This window comes from Toxorhynchites rutilus, chromosome 3 (genome assembly GCF_029784135.1).
Source record: "Toxorhynchites rutilus septentrionalis strain SRP chromosome 3, ASM2978413v1, whole genome shotgun sequence".
Classification (NCBI taxonomy): Eukaryota; Metazoa; Arthropoda; class Insecta; order Diptera; family Culicidae; genus Toxorhynchites; species Toxorhynchites rutilus.
The window spans coordinates 39,384,943-39,402,314 of NC_073746.1; the positions used below are offsets into that span (position 1 = coordinate 39,384,943).

General features: G+C 37.3%; 1 protein-coding gene across 2 annotated transcripts; it reads right to left on the reverse strand.

The window, feature by feature from the left end:
• Positions 1–8,689: 8,689 nt before the first annotated feature.
• On the reverse strand, positions 8,690–14,190 carry LOC129777053 (uncharacterized). Of its 2 annotated transcripts, none has more exons than XM_055783106.1 (4): positions 13,973–14,190; positions 9,399–9,636; positions 9,188–9,318; positions 8,690–9,116 (listed from the first exon to the last, which is right to left on the reverse strand). In XM_055783106.1, exons 1-4 carry the CDS (start codon positions 14,070–14,072, stop codon positions 8,812–8,814), a joined length of 774 nt encoding a protein of 257 aa, XP_055639081.1. In that variant the 5' UTR covers positions 14,073–14,190; the 3' UTR covers positions 8,690–8,811. The 2 variants fall into 2 exon arrangements, with proteins under 2 accessions (XP_055639081.1, XP_055639080.1); XM_055783105.1 differs by lacking the exon at positions 13,973–14,190 and adding an exon at positions 13,261–13,656.
• Positions 14,191–17,372: the final 3,182 nt, after the last annotated feature.

The following is a 17,372-nucleotide window of genomic DNA, read 5'->3' on the forward strand; positions in this document are numbered from 1 at the left end:
GTATGGCGATTTTCAAGCACCATTTCTTTCACTTTGTTCAAGTTTTTATCGGTGTTCGACGTCTCCTGGTAACGTTTGAGTACGGTATTTACAGTCGATTTTGGAAATTTGAAGAAATTTGCAATCTTTCCTCCAGACCACGTTGGGTTCTCACTGTGATTGTGCGAATTTTTTTTCGCCTTTCGCGTTCCATCGTCGATAACTTTTGGGTGTATCCTTTAACCTTGACGAATTCTGTACTACTGAATAAACAAACCACCGCTGAAGTGAATAAAAATAAGCGATCAAATTCTAACTGGAACACACTTTATTTCTTAAGCTGCATTATAAGAACGCATACTTCTAAATAATGTCTATGTTATTGAAAGGCAATTTTTGTGCTGGAATGAAAGAGCTTGCTAATCTGGTTTACACTAACGAAAAATGGCACAGACCGCGCATCGTACGAGCACAGTTTCAGCAATCGTAAATTGTTTGAAAATTATCTGCGTTATAAAATGAACCAAGACCGACTCAATGGCTCGGCAATTTTTTCGATCGAAAATAAATCGCTAGCAGATCTTGATTCAAATGCAATTGAGGATCATTTTGCTTCAGTTAAAGCACGCAAGGCAAAGATTTGACTAGAGAATAAGCGAAGCTGGTAATGATTTTCCCTAACCTTCTAAATACGAATAAACTTCTCAAAGTGAACTTTGGTATAAGGGAGCTTTCTCAAAATATCAGAAACTCAAAGTTTGTGAAAAAATCGAATAAAGTGGTATTTTTTCGGGGCAACATTTTCATAGTTTGCCGGGGGCGCTGTCTACCCTCACTACGTGGCTGTCCACACGCATACGAAACGCACGGCAGGTACAAATAATTAAGCATGGATCTCTCCAGGTACTGGACACTTATCACGGTGTTTTTGATTCAAAAACAGAAATAAACGATTCTGAAATACTTCATTGTACTTCTGACTCTACATTGGTGTTGATGAAAAGCTACCTAAACCAGGTCTTTTTCAAAAAAATTCTCCCCAAACCATTAAAATCTCATCTCCAAAGCAACAGCCCCAAAAACTAATGTGGAAGCTAATCCCATGGGTTTCACTATATCAGAAGAACTTCTCTGATAAAAAGTAATATAACTTGAATAGAATTTCTTCATACTGGAAGGACTTACGGAACGTGTCATGTAATTATTCAACTCGTAACTTTGCAGGCGGCAGTTTGATGGTTTGAGGAAAATATTTTCAAAACGGCCTGGTTCAGATAGCTTTTCATCAACACCAATGTACAGTCAAAAGTGTAATGGAGTATTTCAGATTCATTTAATTCTGTTTTTGGATCAAAAACACCGTGATAATTAGGCAATTTGGCATCAATTCGAAATCAATCCGGAAAGTCAGGCATGGTTTATTGAATAGGGGCTTCAGATTCTAGACTGGTCAGCCTGTTTACCAGATCAAACCCCTATCAAGAACTTGTGAGGAGTGATCGTACGAATAGTAGTTGCAGCTTATAAGCAGTATGAGTGATTTGAAGAGCTTTTATTTATTTCTTAGGCTCATTAGCATTTTATCTGTAACAAAGCATTTTATCTGTAACACAACAATTAAGTTCAAATGGCCTGATAGATAGTTGTAATGTCCTACACTATATACTTCCAATCATCCGACTTCTTACATATCTCTGGAAACTCGGAAAAAATGAGTGGTTATATAGTTGTGAAACGCAGTGTAGGAGGAAGCTGCTGGTGAAAAATTATCAGCCCTTATTATTTTAAAGGATCAAACGTATAGAATAGTTGGATGGCCAGAAAATTTGATGAATTTCCTGGAGTGGTCTACGCTGCGAGCAAAAACGACTGATGGAGATGGATGTTTTCGCCAACTATTCGAACGGTCCTAGCCGAGCGCTACCACTGATGGACAATTGGTCCTATTTCACGATGGTCAAGCATGTTTCTCTTGCTCTAAATCAAAAATCGATCGAGAATAAAGGGCGAACACGAAATTATTGCGACACCGAAAATGTCATGCCAATTTTCTTATAATGTTTAGAATCAAACCAAAATTTTAGGGTAGTTTTATACATATATTTACTTCAAAAATCAAAAGAAAAGTTAATCGATGGAGCCTTGAGTGTAAAATTGAACGCATTTTCGCTTGATGTCCTCCGTCAAAGTCTCAAAGTCCGGTACCAGTTTCTCAGTTTTTTCCATTTTCTTAACTTGTCCTTCTCGTCTTTGACTGTCTTCTTGCTCTTCCGAAGTTCCCGTTTCATTATTGCCCAGTACTGCTCCACCGGGCGCAGCTCCGGACAGTTTGGCGGGTTCACGTCCTTCGGATCAAAGTGGACAGAATTGGCCTCATACCACTTCAGGACACTTTTAGAATAGTGACATGATGCCAAATCTGGCCAAAATAGCGGAGCTTCGTCGTACTGCTGCAAGAACGGCAAAAGGCGCTTCTCGAGGCACTCAGATTTGTAGATCTCGCCATTTACTGTGCCCTTTGTCACGAAAGGCTCACTCCTCAGTCCGCAAGAGCAGATGGCCTACCAAACGAGATATTTGGAGGCGAACTTCGACATTTTCTTCTTCTCAAATTTTTCGTCTACATCGAACTTGCTCTTGCCGGTGAAAAACTCCAACCCCGGAATTTGCTTAAAATCGGCTTTTATATACGTTTCGTCGTCCATCACACAGCAGCCATATTTTTTCAGCATCTTCTCGTAGAGATTCCGTGCCCGAGTTTTAGCCGTCGATTGTTGCCGCTCATCGCGGTTTGGGAAGTTCTGTACCTTGTATGTATGTAGTCCAGCTCTCTTCTTTGCATTCTGGACGTAGCTCTGCGACATGCCGATCTTTTTAGCCAAATCACGGCTTGAGACGTTGGGATTTGCTTTAATCATCCGCTTCACCTTTCCCTCCGTCTTTTTGTTCTCCGGTCCCGGTTTTATTCCAGCTCCTTTGCCGTGGTCCAACGTTAACCGCTCCTGGAACCGCTTCAACACTCTGGAAACGGTTCAACATTTTTCCCAACTGCCGGTGCGACAGGTCAGGAAATTCCAGGTGTTTGGAAAGAATTTGTTCTCTCGACTCGCGTTGGTTCAGCTCCATTTTCGTTGAATCGAAAAACACGACTTCGAGTTTGACTGCATATAGACAATACACATCAATGAGAAAGTGTGCAAAATTTGGTTAATTTTTACTCAATGGTAAAAAAGTTATGCCCTTATGTGTTGCAATAATTTCGTGTTCGCCCTTTAATGTTGTGATACTCAAACTTCTGCCTCGCACAAGTCATCTCTTGCACCCCGTACCCGTACCCGCATGGGAACGTTTCATCTCATCACAGCAAGCAGCCTAAACGTTAGATGACAACACTGTTGAGATCGTCGAAGGATCAAATAAGGCGCTCCCAAGTATGACAAACACCACAGCTGCAGCGACAGAAACTTGCAATTGCATTGCCTCCTCCTCAACAGTTAATAATCAACGCGAAAAAATTAAAATCCGCAGAATAATTCTTTTGAAGTGATTCTGCTCGATCATATGAAAAAAAAATATTCCAGATTCCAAAGTTTGTTCAGGAGCAGAAGTTAAAACTGATGCCGTTGTTAACCTCTTGCCGTACGATTTAATTTTCAACAACAGGGCCCAAACTATTCCTATATTTTGATCTGATTTTGAAGACTTTTTCTGTTGATTTTCTTAACTGAATTGATTTTTTTTTGTGTTATCAAAGAATGGAAGAAATTGAATACTAACAGTTTGTTTTAAACATGTTGTAAACCAAAATTTTCAGGTTTCCACTTTTCCTCGTACCAAGGGGTAAGAGGACTTTCTAGGCCAAAAAATAATTTTTGGTTAAGCTCGAGATCCAGTTGATTTTTTTCTTGGTTTAATATTATATATAGATAGCTAATTGACTATAGTAGAGATGTGTGATTCGATTCGAAATTCGAAAAAATAATCAACAACGGAAAAAATAGGAAACTTTATTTTTGAAATAATGATTTTTGAAGTTCCACTTACACCAGTGTGCCTTATATGTTATAATATAAATTTATCCTGATTTCATTTACCGGAAATAAGTAATTAACATACACGCGAATTTAAAGGTTTTTTTTATCCCATTTATTTATTTATTAGGCTCATTAGCATTTTAACTGTAACAGAGCCGGGTTTTAATCGTGTACATGTACATATGTTTTTATGTTTCTATAAACTGTAAATTACACAGTAGTTAGTAGTAGCCATTTAGGCGTTATGTTTTCTGTTCCATTACATTATGGTTACACAGTAGTAGCCATTTCGGCGTAAGGGTATTCTTTCTGTTCTTCCATTGTTCAGCAGATCGGACAGCGGAGACAGTTGATATTGATCATTGTTGGGTTATTTATAGAACAGCAGCCCGATGTTTCTTGCAGAGCAGAGCAGTTGTATGGATGAATCGATCTAATTTCGACCGTGGATCGATCTTCATCGCTGATGATGTTTGGGTGGACGTAGTTATTCTATAACAACACAAAGATGGTCAATTGAGGGTCCTGAGTTTGAACTCACGACCGATCGCTTAGTAAGCGAACGCGTAACCAAGTGGCTACGAAGACCCCCAAATTTAAACGTTGAACACAATCAATTTATTTAGAGACTCTGACTATCGGCAGGAAACCCGTAAATGAAACATGAAATAAAGAGTGGTATGTTCAAGACACAATCGTATTATTGACATAGACCTACAAAACTTTTTCATTGAATTTGCTTGTTTATCACTTCGGATTTTATTTTAAATGATACAAATTTTGGAATTATTATTTAGTAGAAAACTTCAGTGACCCTGAAAACTTTTTAATATTGACGTGGTTCTATACAAGCAGCTAAAGATGGTTCATGATTCATTTTTACCCTCTCGCATAAGTTTATATGTCGTCTTCTTCTTCTTGGATGGCTCTAACGTTCCAGTGGAACTTTTGCCTTCTCAACGTAGTATTACTTGCGTCATTATTATCAGTAATACTTGGTTGAGATTTCTATGCCGAATAACACGCGTTAAATGTACTCTGGAGTGGCAAGCTCTAGAATACGCGTGACCAGTGCAAGTGCAAGCTGGAAGAATTTTCTTTGACGAAAAATCCCCCGGCCAGAACGGGAATCGAACCCGAACCCCCGGCATGATAGTGTGGGACGCTAACAACTCGGCCACGGGAGCACAAATATTATATTATGTGTCGTAATTTATTAAATTTGTTTAATTTTACTATTGTATAACGTTTAATGGAAAGGTATACTGCCGTTCTACGCATAGTTGTCTCGTGTTACTTTTTGACAATTTGCACTTTTCTTCATAAAACGATGTTTGCCTATTGTCTAGTCTTCCGGAAAAACACAAAAAAGCTACTGTCTGCTTTAAAAAAACATCAAGCTCAATTGTCCCATGTTGGTATTATAGGCATAACTGTCTCACCATGTATTTTTTATAGATCCATAATAAATGATTCGGATCAAGTACAAGCATTTTATTTCACGCCTTCAGCAGGGCTCATGCACTGAATTCTGGTTTGGACGAACGAACTAATTCTCAAATAAATAAAAAAAAAAACATATCATGTGAACACCTTGTTAGCGAATGCCTGTTAACCCTTTGCGGTAATAAATGTCCGTTGAAAGAGATCGTCATATTTTTCCACGCTAATATTTTTTTTTGTTTATACCGAGTACCGTTATCTATTAATCAGTATCAACCGTATTAATTCGTGAACAAGTTCACTAGACATTAAAACTTGTTTAAAAAAGTGTACACTGTTACATGGCTGAAGAAAGTATTCAATATAATTCGTAGCTGTGGTAACTGAGAGCAGACAAACGACCGCAAAGGGTTAGTAATTAGATTTATATTCTGATGAGGTGTTGCAGATCACTCCCTTCTTCATAAATCGATGTTTTATGCATAATCTTTCGAACAAAAAAAACATCAATTTCAATCGCCCCATGTTGATATTTCAGGCATAACAGTCCCACCCAGGGTTGCCAAAATGTGTTTTTGGTCTAAAAAAACCATTTTATTTTAGTTTTTGCTCAAAAAAACTGTATTAAAAACTGCATTCAATTTATAAGTTCAATTTCGAAGCATAATTTAAGCTCTAGTATCATTGATTGTCATATTTATTTTTGATTAGACGATTCTGATGGTATCCACGAAAAGCCCGTAAGCATATACACTGTAGTAAAAATACAATGCTTCATTGATGTGCAAGGGAAGTTTATTCAGTTACCAGTGCATGCTTGTTCACATTGCACAACATACATACTTTGATTATAATATATTTCAAGTACAAACCAAAATGTAATGGTTTTAACGAATTAAAAGGTAGCATTATAAGACAACAATTCGAAAACTGGAGAACAGTCAACGCTTGAAAAGAGGGCTTAAAGTTACTGTGAAGCTTATGCTTAGAATACGAATAGGAAAGGAATTTTTGATTTTAAATAAATTAATCGAGTATGTTTTTATTTAATGTTTCTTTTTTTTACTCAAATTTTCGTCGAAATTTATTGTTTTAGTTCTGTTTAGTAACTTCTGTTTCTACAGCTTCAATAGCGACGTAGATATCTTCAGATGCTATTAAAAATATCTAATGTCTGGTCTTGTTACATCAGATTTTATGTATTATACTTGGCATATATTGCTCAAGTGAGTTTTTTACTTTTCCAATTTTTCTCGCTGTATAAACTTTCCTTGGGTGAAAATGAACACAACAAAACAGACAGCGTAAACCAAACGACCCGTTCTCGAGCGGGAACACACCTTGCTTTTTATTTATGAAAATTGAAATAAATCGTTTCATATATCAAGTCATTTTTGACACAACTGCTACTATATACAATTTAACACTTACACTTGTGCTAAATGTTTCTCAATAAACGATCTGTCATTGATATGAAATTAAAATATTAAATAAAGTTTCCGAATGAATCTGAGTGAATTCGGGTGTTTCAGTTTTTTTTTGCAATTCAACAATCAATAGCAAAACGTAGTTCTAAAAACAATAAAATAACATTCAAAGGCTTTATGAGTAGATGGCAGAAAGGAGGTGAGACGGGAAAAAATATTATTAACATCAAGCCATGACTGTTATTGGAACGTTTTTTTTTAAATCTTTATATTCTGTATCTGGTTTCAAAAAATCTAAAAAATCTGTAGAACTACAAATCATTTTGTAGATATGGTAACTCTGGTCCCACAATGAATTTTTAATCCAAGCTTTATTGATTCAAGTGAGGGAAACACATTTCATTAGACAATAGTTCACTGCTTATAAAAAACCCCGGTGTATTGCTGAAATGCTTAAAGCTTCTGGTTGACAGATATGGCAGAAAACTTTGATTGCGTTTTTCTCAGTTGTTGATTTCGGAACATGAGATGCGTAGAATGCGTAGAACTGCAGTGTAGGGCATCAAACGAAGATTTAAAAGCAAGCATGTAATGAAACAATGGAAGAATTCTAATGATTATAACTTGACCATTTCTAGATAAATGTATCAATCGATCGAGAATAAATTTTCGCACCTATTAGGAATAAATAAATGATGAAAATTATATTTTTTTTGAACGATAATTCCACATTCTGATTGGTTCATTGGTCCGAACAATCTGGGCTCCCCCAGTCTTAAAGTCAAAAGGTGGAATTTCTGTTTTATGACAGCAAAACAGCTGGAACTCGTCGAGTTTTTTTGTAATAATACATAAATAAACAGCCCATTTTATCATGCGTTATCTATATAAACAGTGCAATATATCTTCTTCAGTCTAAATGGTATCCAGCCAATAATTTACGATTTGGATACAGCTGTTGAATAGAAATTTTATTGCAAATTCAGCTGTTCAATTTATTTTATATATTATATATTTGAAATATATGCCGAAATTTTTGAAGCAATTCAAACTCGACAAATGTTATCAACAACTGACAGCGAGCTGGAAACGTCGATTCTCATATTGACAAATTTTAACGACGATGTTTCGGAAAACCACTAGTTGCTTGTACCAAGATTCCTTGGACATTTGGAGGCCACTAAAATTAACCTGGACGTTGTCAATCAATATACTGTATGGGAGGTGCTACAGTTCATTGTGAAGCGGGACTTCTAAGAAATGCTTCTTTGAAACTGTTTCTAATAGTTTGCATATTTGTGGTACCTTGTAAAGGAAGCTTTGATGAGCAGGTTAACTAATTTTAATTATTTTAAACTTTAATAAGTTTAAAATAATTAAAAACTATTAGCGTTCATCAATATAACGGCAGGTATTTTTAGATGGGTTGCCTTCGTTGACAATTGAAACTAACTGTACCAGCTCTATTAACTCTGACGATGTGTTCAAATAATTTGTTGCTGTTGTTTGTGATTCAGTAATTGACTTTGTGATATTTGCTCGTTTTTCCTTATTTTCCAATAAATATGTTTCTTTGTTCGGTAAAATTAAATTTTCATTAGAGAACGCAAACAACAATTTCTTAACAAGGTTTGATTGGAGGGGTGACATCCGAAATATCCGCCTCGGGTGTCATCCGATCACGCTACACCACTGCATCGTCGTTTAAACTAGTACAGTCTCAGTCGCCAAATTAGTCGGGAATGAATGCAATGCCAACAACAGATTGATCAGGCTAATGTATCATCACAATCGCCAAACAACACGTACAAAAATAAATACAGTTTATTATTACAAATAAATCTCTATTTACATTCCACTCTCGTCGTCTCACTGCTGATAACAACCGACCAACGGTCTCTCATCAGTACAACACACAAACACACATCCTACTGTTGACTTGGGAAGAATCTTTCGAACGGTGCTAATCGCAAAATCTCATTCAACAACATTTGAAATAGCTCCCGAAAACTCTGCGTAAACTCAGCCTCCACGATCGACAGCACATTCCGGCCTCGTTCGAGATCGAACATCTGGCCGTATTCGGTATAGTTTCCACTCATTGTGAACCAACCAAAGCCAACCGTGTGATCACCGATGGTTAGATCAAAGTCGGTGATGTTCACCCGCACGTAAATTCGATCGTCACTTTCGTATGTCGTTCCCTTGAGATGCATCCGAAGTGTGGAATTTCCTGCGGAATGATGTGCAAAATATAGACTCTAGATATTCACAGTTGTCTTACACTCAGTCAGATGATCTTACGGATCGAAGAGAACATTCGCGCCCACTCGGCGATTTGTTTATCGTTTGCGAGTTCCGCCCTGTAGGATCCATGCACATCTACCGCTGGCATTTGGAATTGCAGCAGGAACTCAAGTTTGTTAAGATCTGCCCTAGAAGTAAACGAAAAAACATATTGCCCATGTTATATTCCGTTAAAAAATGACACCTATTTGTTCCGAAGAGTGCTTACTTGACATCGGTCACAAATGAGTTTTTGAATCCTCGCATTTCCCTGGTCAGGAAGTAAGTGTGAATGTTTCTATTCCGTACTAAGGTTGCATTCGGGAAGGCTAACGGGTCAATCGACATCACGTAGTAACGGTCCGAAATTTTCCCGTTGGACATGTACGACACATAATACTGGACGGCACGTTCGATGCATTTGTTAAGTGAGGGTGAATGTCTGAGGCAGCCATTCGCTTCGTTACCTGAAACGTGGGAAGGCAAAAATCTAAATTTAGTACCACAAAAGAAAACTGAATGTTATTGATTGTTTTGAAAATTATGTTTGTTGAGAATATAATTTAATATTCGGCTGGTAGATGAATATGAACTAAATTACTTAATACGATTTCCTAATTATTCATTTGCATCTTCTTAGGTATCTTATTCCGTCACTATATGTATTCTTTCAACTAACAATGTATTTAAAAAAAATATTTTCTTAACTAGGGAAACACTGGGTTAATACCGGGAAGAAAAATTCATTAAATATTCCACTGTCGCTATTAAATGTAAATTGACATTATGGAAAAAGTACGGCCCATTAATACCACCATAGTACAACAAACCGTTGGATTCATAAAACGGTTCATAAAATGAAAAGCCTGGCTGAAAACAAAGTCAGATTTTCAAAATCAAAGATAACCGCTATGAGCTATCAAATCATATACCTTTTTGTCTCAAATTCCGAACAATTCATTTTGAAATCTAAATTTACTGAACTTTAATGTTATAAATAATTGCTTAATAAAAACCCTAACTTTCTTTGTGGTATAGGGTTCATTTTAACATCATTTACAGGCAGAGATGCCGACCTTCCTGATGTTTCAGGATTTTCCAGATTTTTGGACACGTTCCCTGATATCCTAACGAACACTCAATGTTGCCTGATTTTTCTGAAATGATCCGGATTTTTCCTGATTTTTGTACATTTACCTTTTTCAAAATTATCCTTCAAAAATATACTGGGATTCTTGTCAAAGTTATCTTGCATCATTGCCTGGTTGGAATTAAGAGCTATTATAATTCATAGTTCTTCGATCCGCACATGTATCGGGTTTTTCAATAAGAGCGCTACAAAAGTTTTTTTAAATAAAACAAAAACGGTTTTGGATATCAATGAAAGTACAATTGATGCCATTGTGTATGGAACTCGATTTCTTTTGCATGGCCACCACGGGCACGCTTGCAGAAGTCCAGACGATGAACCCAATTTTCGACGGTTTTCAAGCACAAATCGGCCGATACTGCTGCAATTTCACGTTCGATATTCGTACGAAGTTCATCAATCGTCGCAAGCTTGTTGGCATAGACATAACCTTGACGTAGCCCCACAGGAAATAGTCTAACGGTGTCAAATCGCACGACCGAGGCGGCCAATTGACTGGGCCATTTCGTAATATAGCACCCTCACCAAACTTCGTTTTCAATAAATCAATTGAGGGGCTCAGAATGCAAGGGGTGTAAGTGACTTGATCGATTTCTCTTCATCAACTTTTTATTTAGTTAATAACTCAACGTTCCAATTTAAGTTTGCTATACAATCCGATAGATGAGGTTCTGACCTATCTCCCACATTGTCAAATACAGCTGGGAATGTATTTGCAGCAAAGTTATGACCAAATGAGAGAGTCGATGTAGAGAAATCGATCAAATCACTTACACCCCTTTCATTCTAAGCCCCTCAATTGTTAAATTCGCTGTGTGGCTTGTGGCGCCGTCCTGTTGAAACCACATATTGTCCAAGTCCAATTCGGGCCAAAAATGCAGTGACGATATTGAACATATGAATTATTTCAATATCTGTAATTTTATATTAAATTATTGAAAAATGTCATGTTTTAGACATGTGTGATTTTTTTCAGACTTTTTTCAGTGTTGCGCGGTACAAAAAAAAATTTGTATTTCCAAAGATTCTGGCCGGGTAAGGGAGTAAAAAGTCCCCCAAACCAAATCACCAGCTGTATGGCAAATATTGTATAGGATATTAAATAAGAAACTTTGGAGGGTTATTTGAACCCCTATGTGCTTTAACATAGGATCTATAATGAAAAACGTACTTTTCGTTTTGTTCACGCCATCCTCAAAAGCTTCGAGACAAAATTTTGAAAAAAATACTGAATGTGCTTACCACGGTGTATCAAGAAAAAAATTCATAAAAAATAGAAGTACAAAAAATATTGAGATTTAGATTTTTTTTTGTGATTTAGGGATTCAATATTACTCTAATTCATATTTAAATGTGTTCCTACGGCTTTTCTAGATATGTGTGATATTTTTCAGTATTGCGCGGTTCAAAAAAATATTTTTTTTTATATTTCCAAAGGGTCTGGCTGGGTAAGGGAGTAAAAAGTCCCCCAAACCAAATCACCAGCTGGAGGCGATCTGGCGTAGTGGTAACATCCATACCTCTCACGCAGAGATCACGAGTTCAATTCTAACTCCCGACATTCTTCCAAAAATGGAAGTAAAAGTGATGATCCAGCCGAAATGTGTTGAAAGTCACTATAATAGAGAAAAAAAAATCACCAGCTGTATGAAAAATATTGTATATGGTACTAAATGAAACATTTTGGCAGTAGTACCATATATTTGAGTCCTTATATGGTACACCATAGGATCTATAGTGAAAATTGCAAGCCACATGTGACTCTTTGGAAATACAAAAAAAATATGTTTTTGTAGCGCGCAACACTGAAAAAAATCTGAAAAAATCACACATGCCTAAAAAAGCCGTAGAAACACATTTAAATATGAATTAGTACTGAATCTCTAAATCCTAAAAAAAATCAAAATTTCAATATTTTTTTTAATACTACAATTTTTGATCAATTTTTTTTTTTTGATAACCGTAGTGAAATGCACATTCAGTATTTTTTTCAATTTTTTATCTCGAAGCTTTTGAGGATGGCGTGAAATAAACGAAAAAGTACGTTTTTCACTATAGATCCCATGTCAAACCACATAGGAGTTCAAATAAACCGCCAAAATTTCTTATTTAATATCCTTAACAATATTTGTCATACGGCTGGTGATTTGGTTTAGAGGCACTTTTTACTCCCTTACCCGGCCAGGTCCTTTCAAAAGAAAATCCCAAATAGACGATTCCAACTGATGGAATATGCGATTTGATATTAAACAATATAGCTACTACAATTATTTATTCTAAGTTCATTCAAGTTTGCAATTGAATCCTGTTTTTGTCTGATATTCAATCACATTGTTTGTCAAAAACTGATGAAACTTGAAGTGTCTTTCTGAGAATAAGTCAACACAAACATTTCTGTTCTCACAAAAACCTGATGGGGGTTTCTATCGATCTTTTCATTGAATGCTCTAACGCCTTCAAGCTCGCAGACACAGAATAATTGACGAAGGAGTAAATTGAGCATCATTTTTCACAATGTCAACCCTTTCGATGTCATTAATCTTCTCATATTACAATTAACGAAAATATCATTCGGAACACCTCAAACTTGTTTTATTCTACGAATAATGACTCGTCCTCCCACACATGACATCTATTCTTACAAGCGTTGACCTTCGCAGAATTTGCACTATTCGAAGCACTCAATTGTTTGAAAAATCCTTCGAGATGCAACCCCATACCCTGCAAGCACTTCAAGTATACCATACGCAGGATTCTTATTGCGTTCAACTCACACTTTCAGTGGCTTACACAGATCACTCTCAGAGCATTGAACTTTTGCAAGCGATACGCATCAGTTTCGCAGATTCTTGGATGCTTTTATTGTTTTCACGGGTAGTAAATGTGGTAGGGTGGTTAACCAGTTAGCCAGTTAACCATATTCTTGATTATGGTATCTTACGCATCCAATCACAGCGAGGATCAACCTCTTTACTCGGTTTGTATACTAAATGGTGGCTATCACTCCGCTGACGGCATTCCATCATAAGAGATTTCATACAAAATTTGTAGGAATGCTCCATTCTGGAACTGAGAAAGGCCGTTCACGTAGGCAACTTGACCGATGTTTTTATCACTCAAGGAATACCATATCCGTCCCACGTCTGCTAACTTTAGCGACTCTCTGTTCCAAGCCGGCTGCGATAAACGTCTCAATCACGTACTCTCGAACCATCGGTGTGTTTTATAATGCATACATGTATGTACATACAAGTAGTAATGTTTCAAGGCCAATGTCGAGTGCTAATAACCCGTTTCGTTTGTACTTCCTGCATTTGTTCACCTTACTGCGCGAACTGTAACCAATCCAACTACTCGAGAGGTCATAACTATAGAGCAATTGCAGGGGCGATTCCATCTCATGGCATGAGGCAAATATCGCTAGCCCCTGCTCTCGTTCACACATACCCACACACACGCACAGAAAGCGCACACAAATCACGCATTTGTTTCGCTTTTCTTTCATTTGCATTGATCGCCGGGAACGCGGAACAATTTTGTTTTTTTTTTTTCTTTCGTGCCGGTGTGGGGGAGACACTGCAGTCTGTGACACCGTGCTTCACGGTCACCGCATTATAGAACTCGATCAGATATGGTACACATCAACAACTTACGGGGAAATCCTTCCACTGCGATTGCGAATCCTGTCAGAAGTGCCGCCACCACTGTAACCGCAAACCTCAACCTGCTCGTCATCGTCGTCATGGCATTCATTCCTGGAATTCGCCGGCACACGCTTATCACTGACACTTAACACTCCCTTCGGCTGCGAAAGTAAATTCACGAATGAAATTCTTGACGCCTAGACTCTGTGAACCGTCGTCAGCCAAACGGACGGACCAACAACGGAGCCAACGGAGAAAGAGAGCATCATGATGTGTAATCAGCCGACCCGATGATATGGTCACTGCGCTGACGATGATGACGACGACCATCATCGGCCGGCGCAATCATCCTCAGGAGAGAAGAAGCATCAGAGGCAGTTTCCAGAGCCGAGTCGGGCAAGAAAAACGGAACCTTTCCGTGAACACAGGCTAATTTTAGGTAAATCATCGTCGGATGTTGACTGAGCTACCGCAGAGGGAGCTATTTCTGGATTGTCTGCAGTGCAGAGTTTGTTTATAATGTGGGAGAAACCGATCATAATATCAGCAAGATCATACGCATACAAAAAAGATAATAACAAACACTAATAATGGCTTAGACAGAATATGTACTCCTTTGCCGGCGTAGAATTTATTCATAGAAAGTAGATCATACTCTTATGACTCATGAATAAGTGATAAGTAAACGTTATGTATACCTTTAGTATCTCGTCAAGGTAAGCAGGTAGAAAATCCGCTCTACTTTATGCTTCATCCTACAAAACTTGATATCTACAGATTCCTCTCTTGAAGTTAAATGAATCATAGGATTGATCTAACAGATCAGTTAAGTGGCTATGAAGTTCTAATATATTAGCAAAATATTCAGCTGTTTTCGGTTGCAGCGCGGCTTTGTATCAGAAAGGCTGGATGACGATGACGTTGTGTTAGCAGCTTCTGCTGAAATTATAATTGGATTTGCTGCTTTTCATCATCGACGCCGTCGCCCTTGGCGACTTTGGGTTCGCCCCAGCATCATTAACGGTCGTATGAAATGTAGGGCTAGCGATTTTATGTATGATCAAGAAGTATGCTGCAAGAAGAGGCTCACGAGCTAAATTTGGAGTAACGGAATGACATGAAATTCGCAAATTTCTTCAGAATTAAGAGGAATTGAGATTTTAAGTTGCATTAGAATGAAAATGTTGATATAAATTTCCTGTTTTTTTTTTCTGCTAAAACACATCATTATAACATAAAATCATTATCAGACACCATTTTTGTTCACGATTTTTCCACCGCTTACAGGAAACCCGTTACTCTAGGCTTATTTTCATTCATAAATTCTGTTTTAAAATATGTGTTCATTCTACCTGACAATCTGTTATTATTTTCGCTTCACAAATTGAACACATGAAGCACAATTCCGTCGATGCGAATGTATTTCTTGTTCAACTTGTTTTGAGTTGGGTTCGGCATATCTTATGTTAAAAAACTCAGCTTTCAAGAAAATATATTAAAAAATTGATTTTAGCTGCATCGGTTAAATTTGAAAAATCATAGCTTTAAAACGAAAACAACACCCCTATGATTTTGGATATGTTGTGTAAAAAAACCTCAGCTTTCAAGAAAAAAAATTAAAAAATTTGCTGCGCTTGGTTCCGAGACCATGTGAACTATAAAAAAACAAATACAATCAATACAAATGAAAACATTACATTTTTTGCGAATGCAATATTTTCTTAAAAAAATAATTGCCATTAATTTGATATGTCGATCATTTGAATCGGTCCAGTAGTTCGAATGTTATAATTTTTTGAAAAAATTTTTTTTGAAGAAAATCATTTTTGGAAAAAAGTGTAAAAAATTGATTTTTCGGACCACTTCAAAATCGAAATGGTTACCCTAACGAAAAAAACGGGTCTAATGTTTGCGATAAATGTTTTGCGATAAAGAACAACATTACCACTTTTCACGAAAATATGAGAACCAATATATACCGGCTTGGAATGGCTGAATATATATATGATTTATTTTAATTACTGGGTAAAAAAAGGTGCTTCTTCTTTCAAAGTCGTAAACTTATATTTATCACCCGACAATGCTGTATTAATAATTTGATTCGCCAAATTTTTCATAATTTATGTTGGGAATCAACCTTAGTTCCGTCAAAAATCATATTTAATAATAGTTCAATCAGAGACGAAATCTCGACAAAACATTTTTCAATTTTAACAAACATTCCAGTAATGGTTACCACGATAAGACGTAACCACAATTGGATTGAAAGCAACGAGAAAATATTTTTTTAGTTTGCTTTCCCGCTGGACAAGTATTTGTATAACCAATTTATGAATATTTTTCTAATTTTCAATTAATATTCTTTCTGTTTAGAATATTAATTGAAAATTCACAGCTTTGCCGAGAATCAAATTTAATTAAAAGGAGGGTTGAGGGTTGTGTCCGAAACACGACCGAATAGATGACGTAGGAAAAAAATCACACAATGATGTCTCTGTACTGCTCAGTGGTATGAAGTATATTGGAACATATGCCACATGCTTCCGGTTTCTATATTACTCATAATAGCAAGCCATGAAGTCGCCGACCAAGAATAGTGCTTCGGGTCTTGGTCCCTGTCCCTGTCGTAAGATGCGACTAATCGGGTGAAAACGCGAGTGAGGGCGCGGTAAAGCCTATCGAAACTGCACGGGGGAAATACCGTGTACATGAGTAACGAAAGGAGTGCCAGGCACATCAGGATCGACGCCAGTAACATCCTGATTACAACATTCTAGTATGACATGGAAAACGGACATGATAAGGAAACGATTTCAATTTGACGCTAAAGGCTGACAGTCGTTCTATCCTGCTCCCTGAGTAAGTCAGGGTGACACCTTCCCAAAACGGTGCATGGGTTAATGAAGTGGTTGTCCCCGTCCCGGTAATAACTTGGCAGGTCGACGGGTACGTTCGATGCTCGTTTAACCTTTGGTGCTAGGTACTAGATTCCTGATTTACGCTGATCTGGCTCTGAACACGGTCCCCATGAAGGACCGTGTCAACCTTTGCATGGACTTACTGCTTGCAAAGATAACTATGGGATGATACTATGGGATGATTGATATTGTACATAGTTACAACGAGCGGTGATAGCGACCCAGAGTTGAGACCCCAAAAAACAATGAATTCAAACGAGAAAATTAATAAAATAAACGAGGTGAATGACGACACACCACTCGGAGACGCAAACGTGTTCACAAGGAGCGGTAAGTTACAGGGATCGCCAATTCTCAACCAGACGACCACAACGAACCATGTTGAAAATAATTCTCTAGAACAGCAACAAGATCCGAAAGAAGAAAGAAGAAGAAAGTAATGCAGGACAAGAACCCCCCTAAGCCCCGCCGCGAAAGAAGTGAAGTAAAGG

Coding starts and splice junctions, on each gene's coding strand:
- LOC129777053 (XM_055783105.1), bottom strand. CDS start 13,381: ATGGAGCATTCCTACAAATTTTGTATGAAATCTCTTATGATGGAATGC. Junction 9,637..13,260: donor TCCTCGCTGTGATTGGATGC/GTAAGATACCAT, acceptor CCCACGTTTCAG/GTAACGAAGCGAATGGCTGC. Junction 9,117..9,187: donor GCGAATGTTCTCTTCGATCC/GTAAGATCATCT, acceptor ATCATTCCGCAG/GAAATTCCACACTTCGGATG.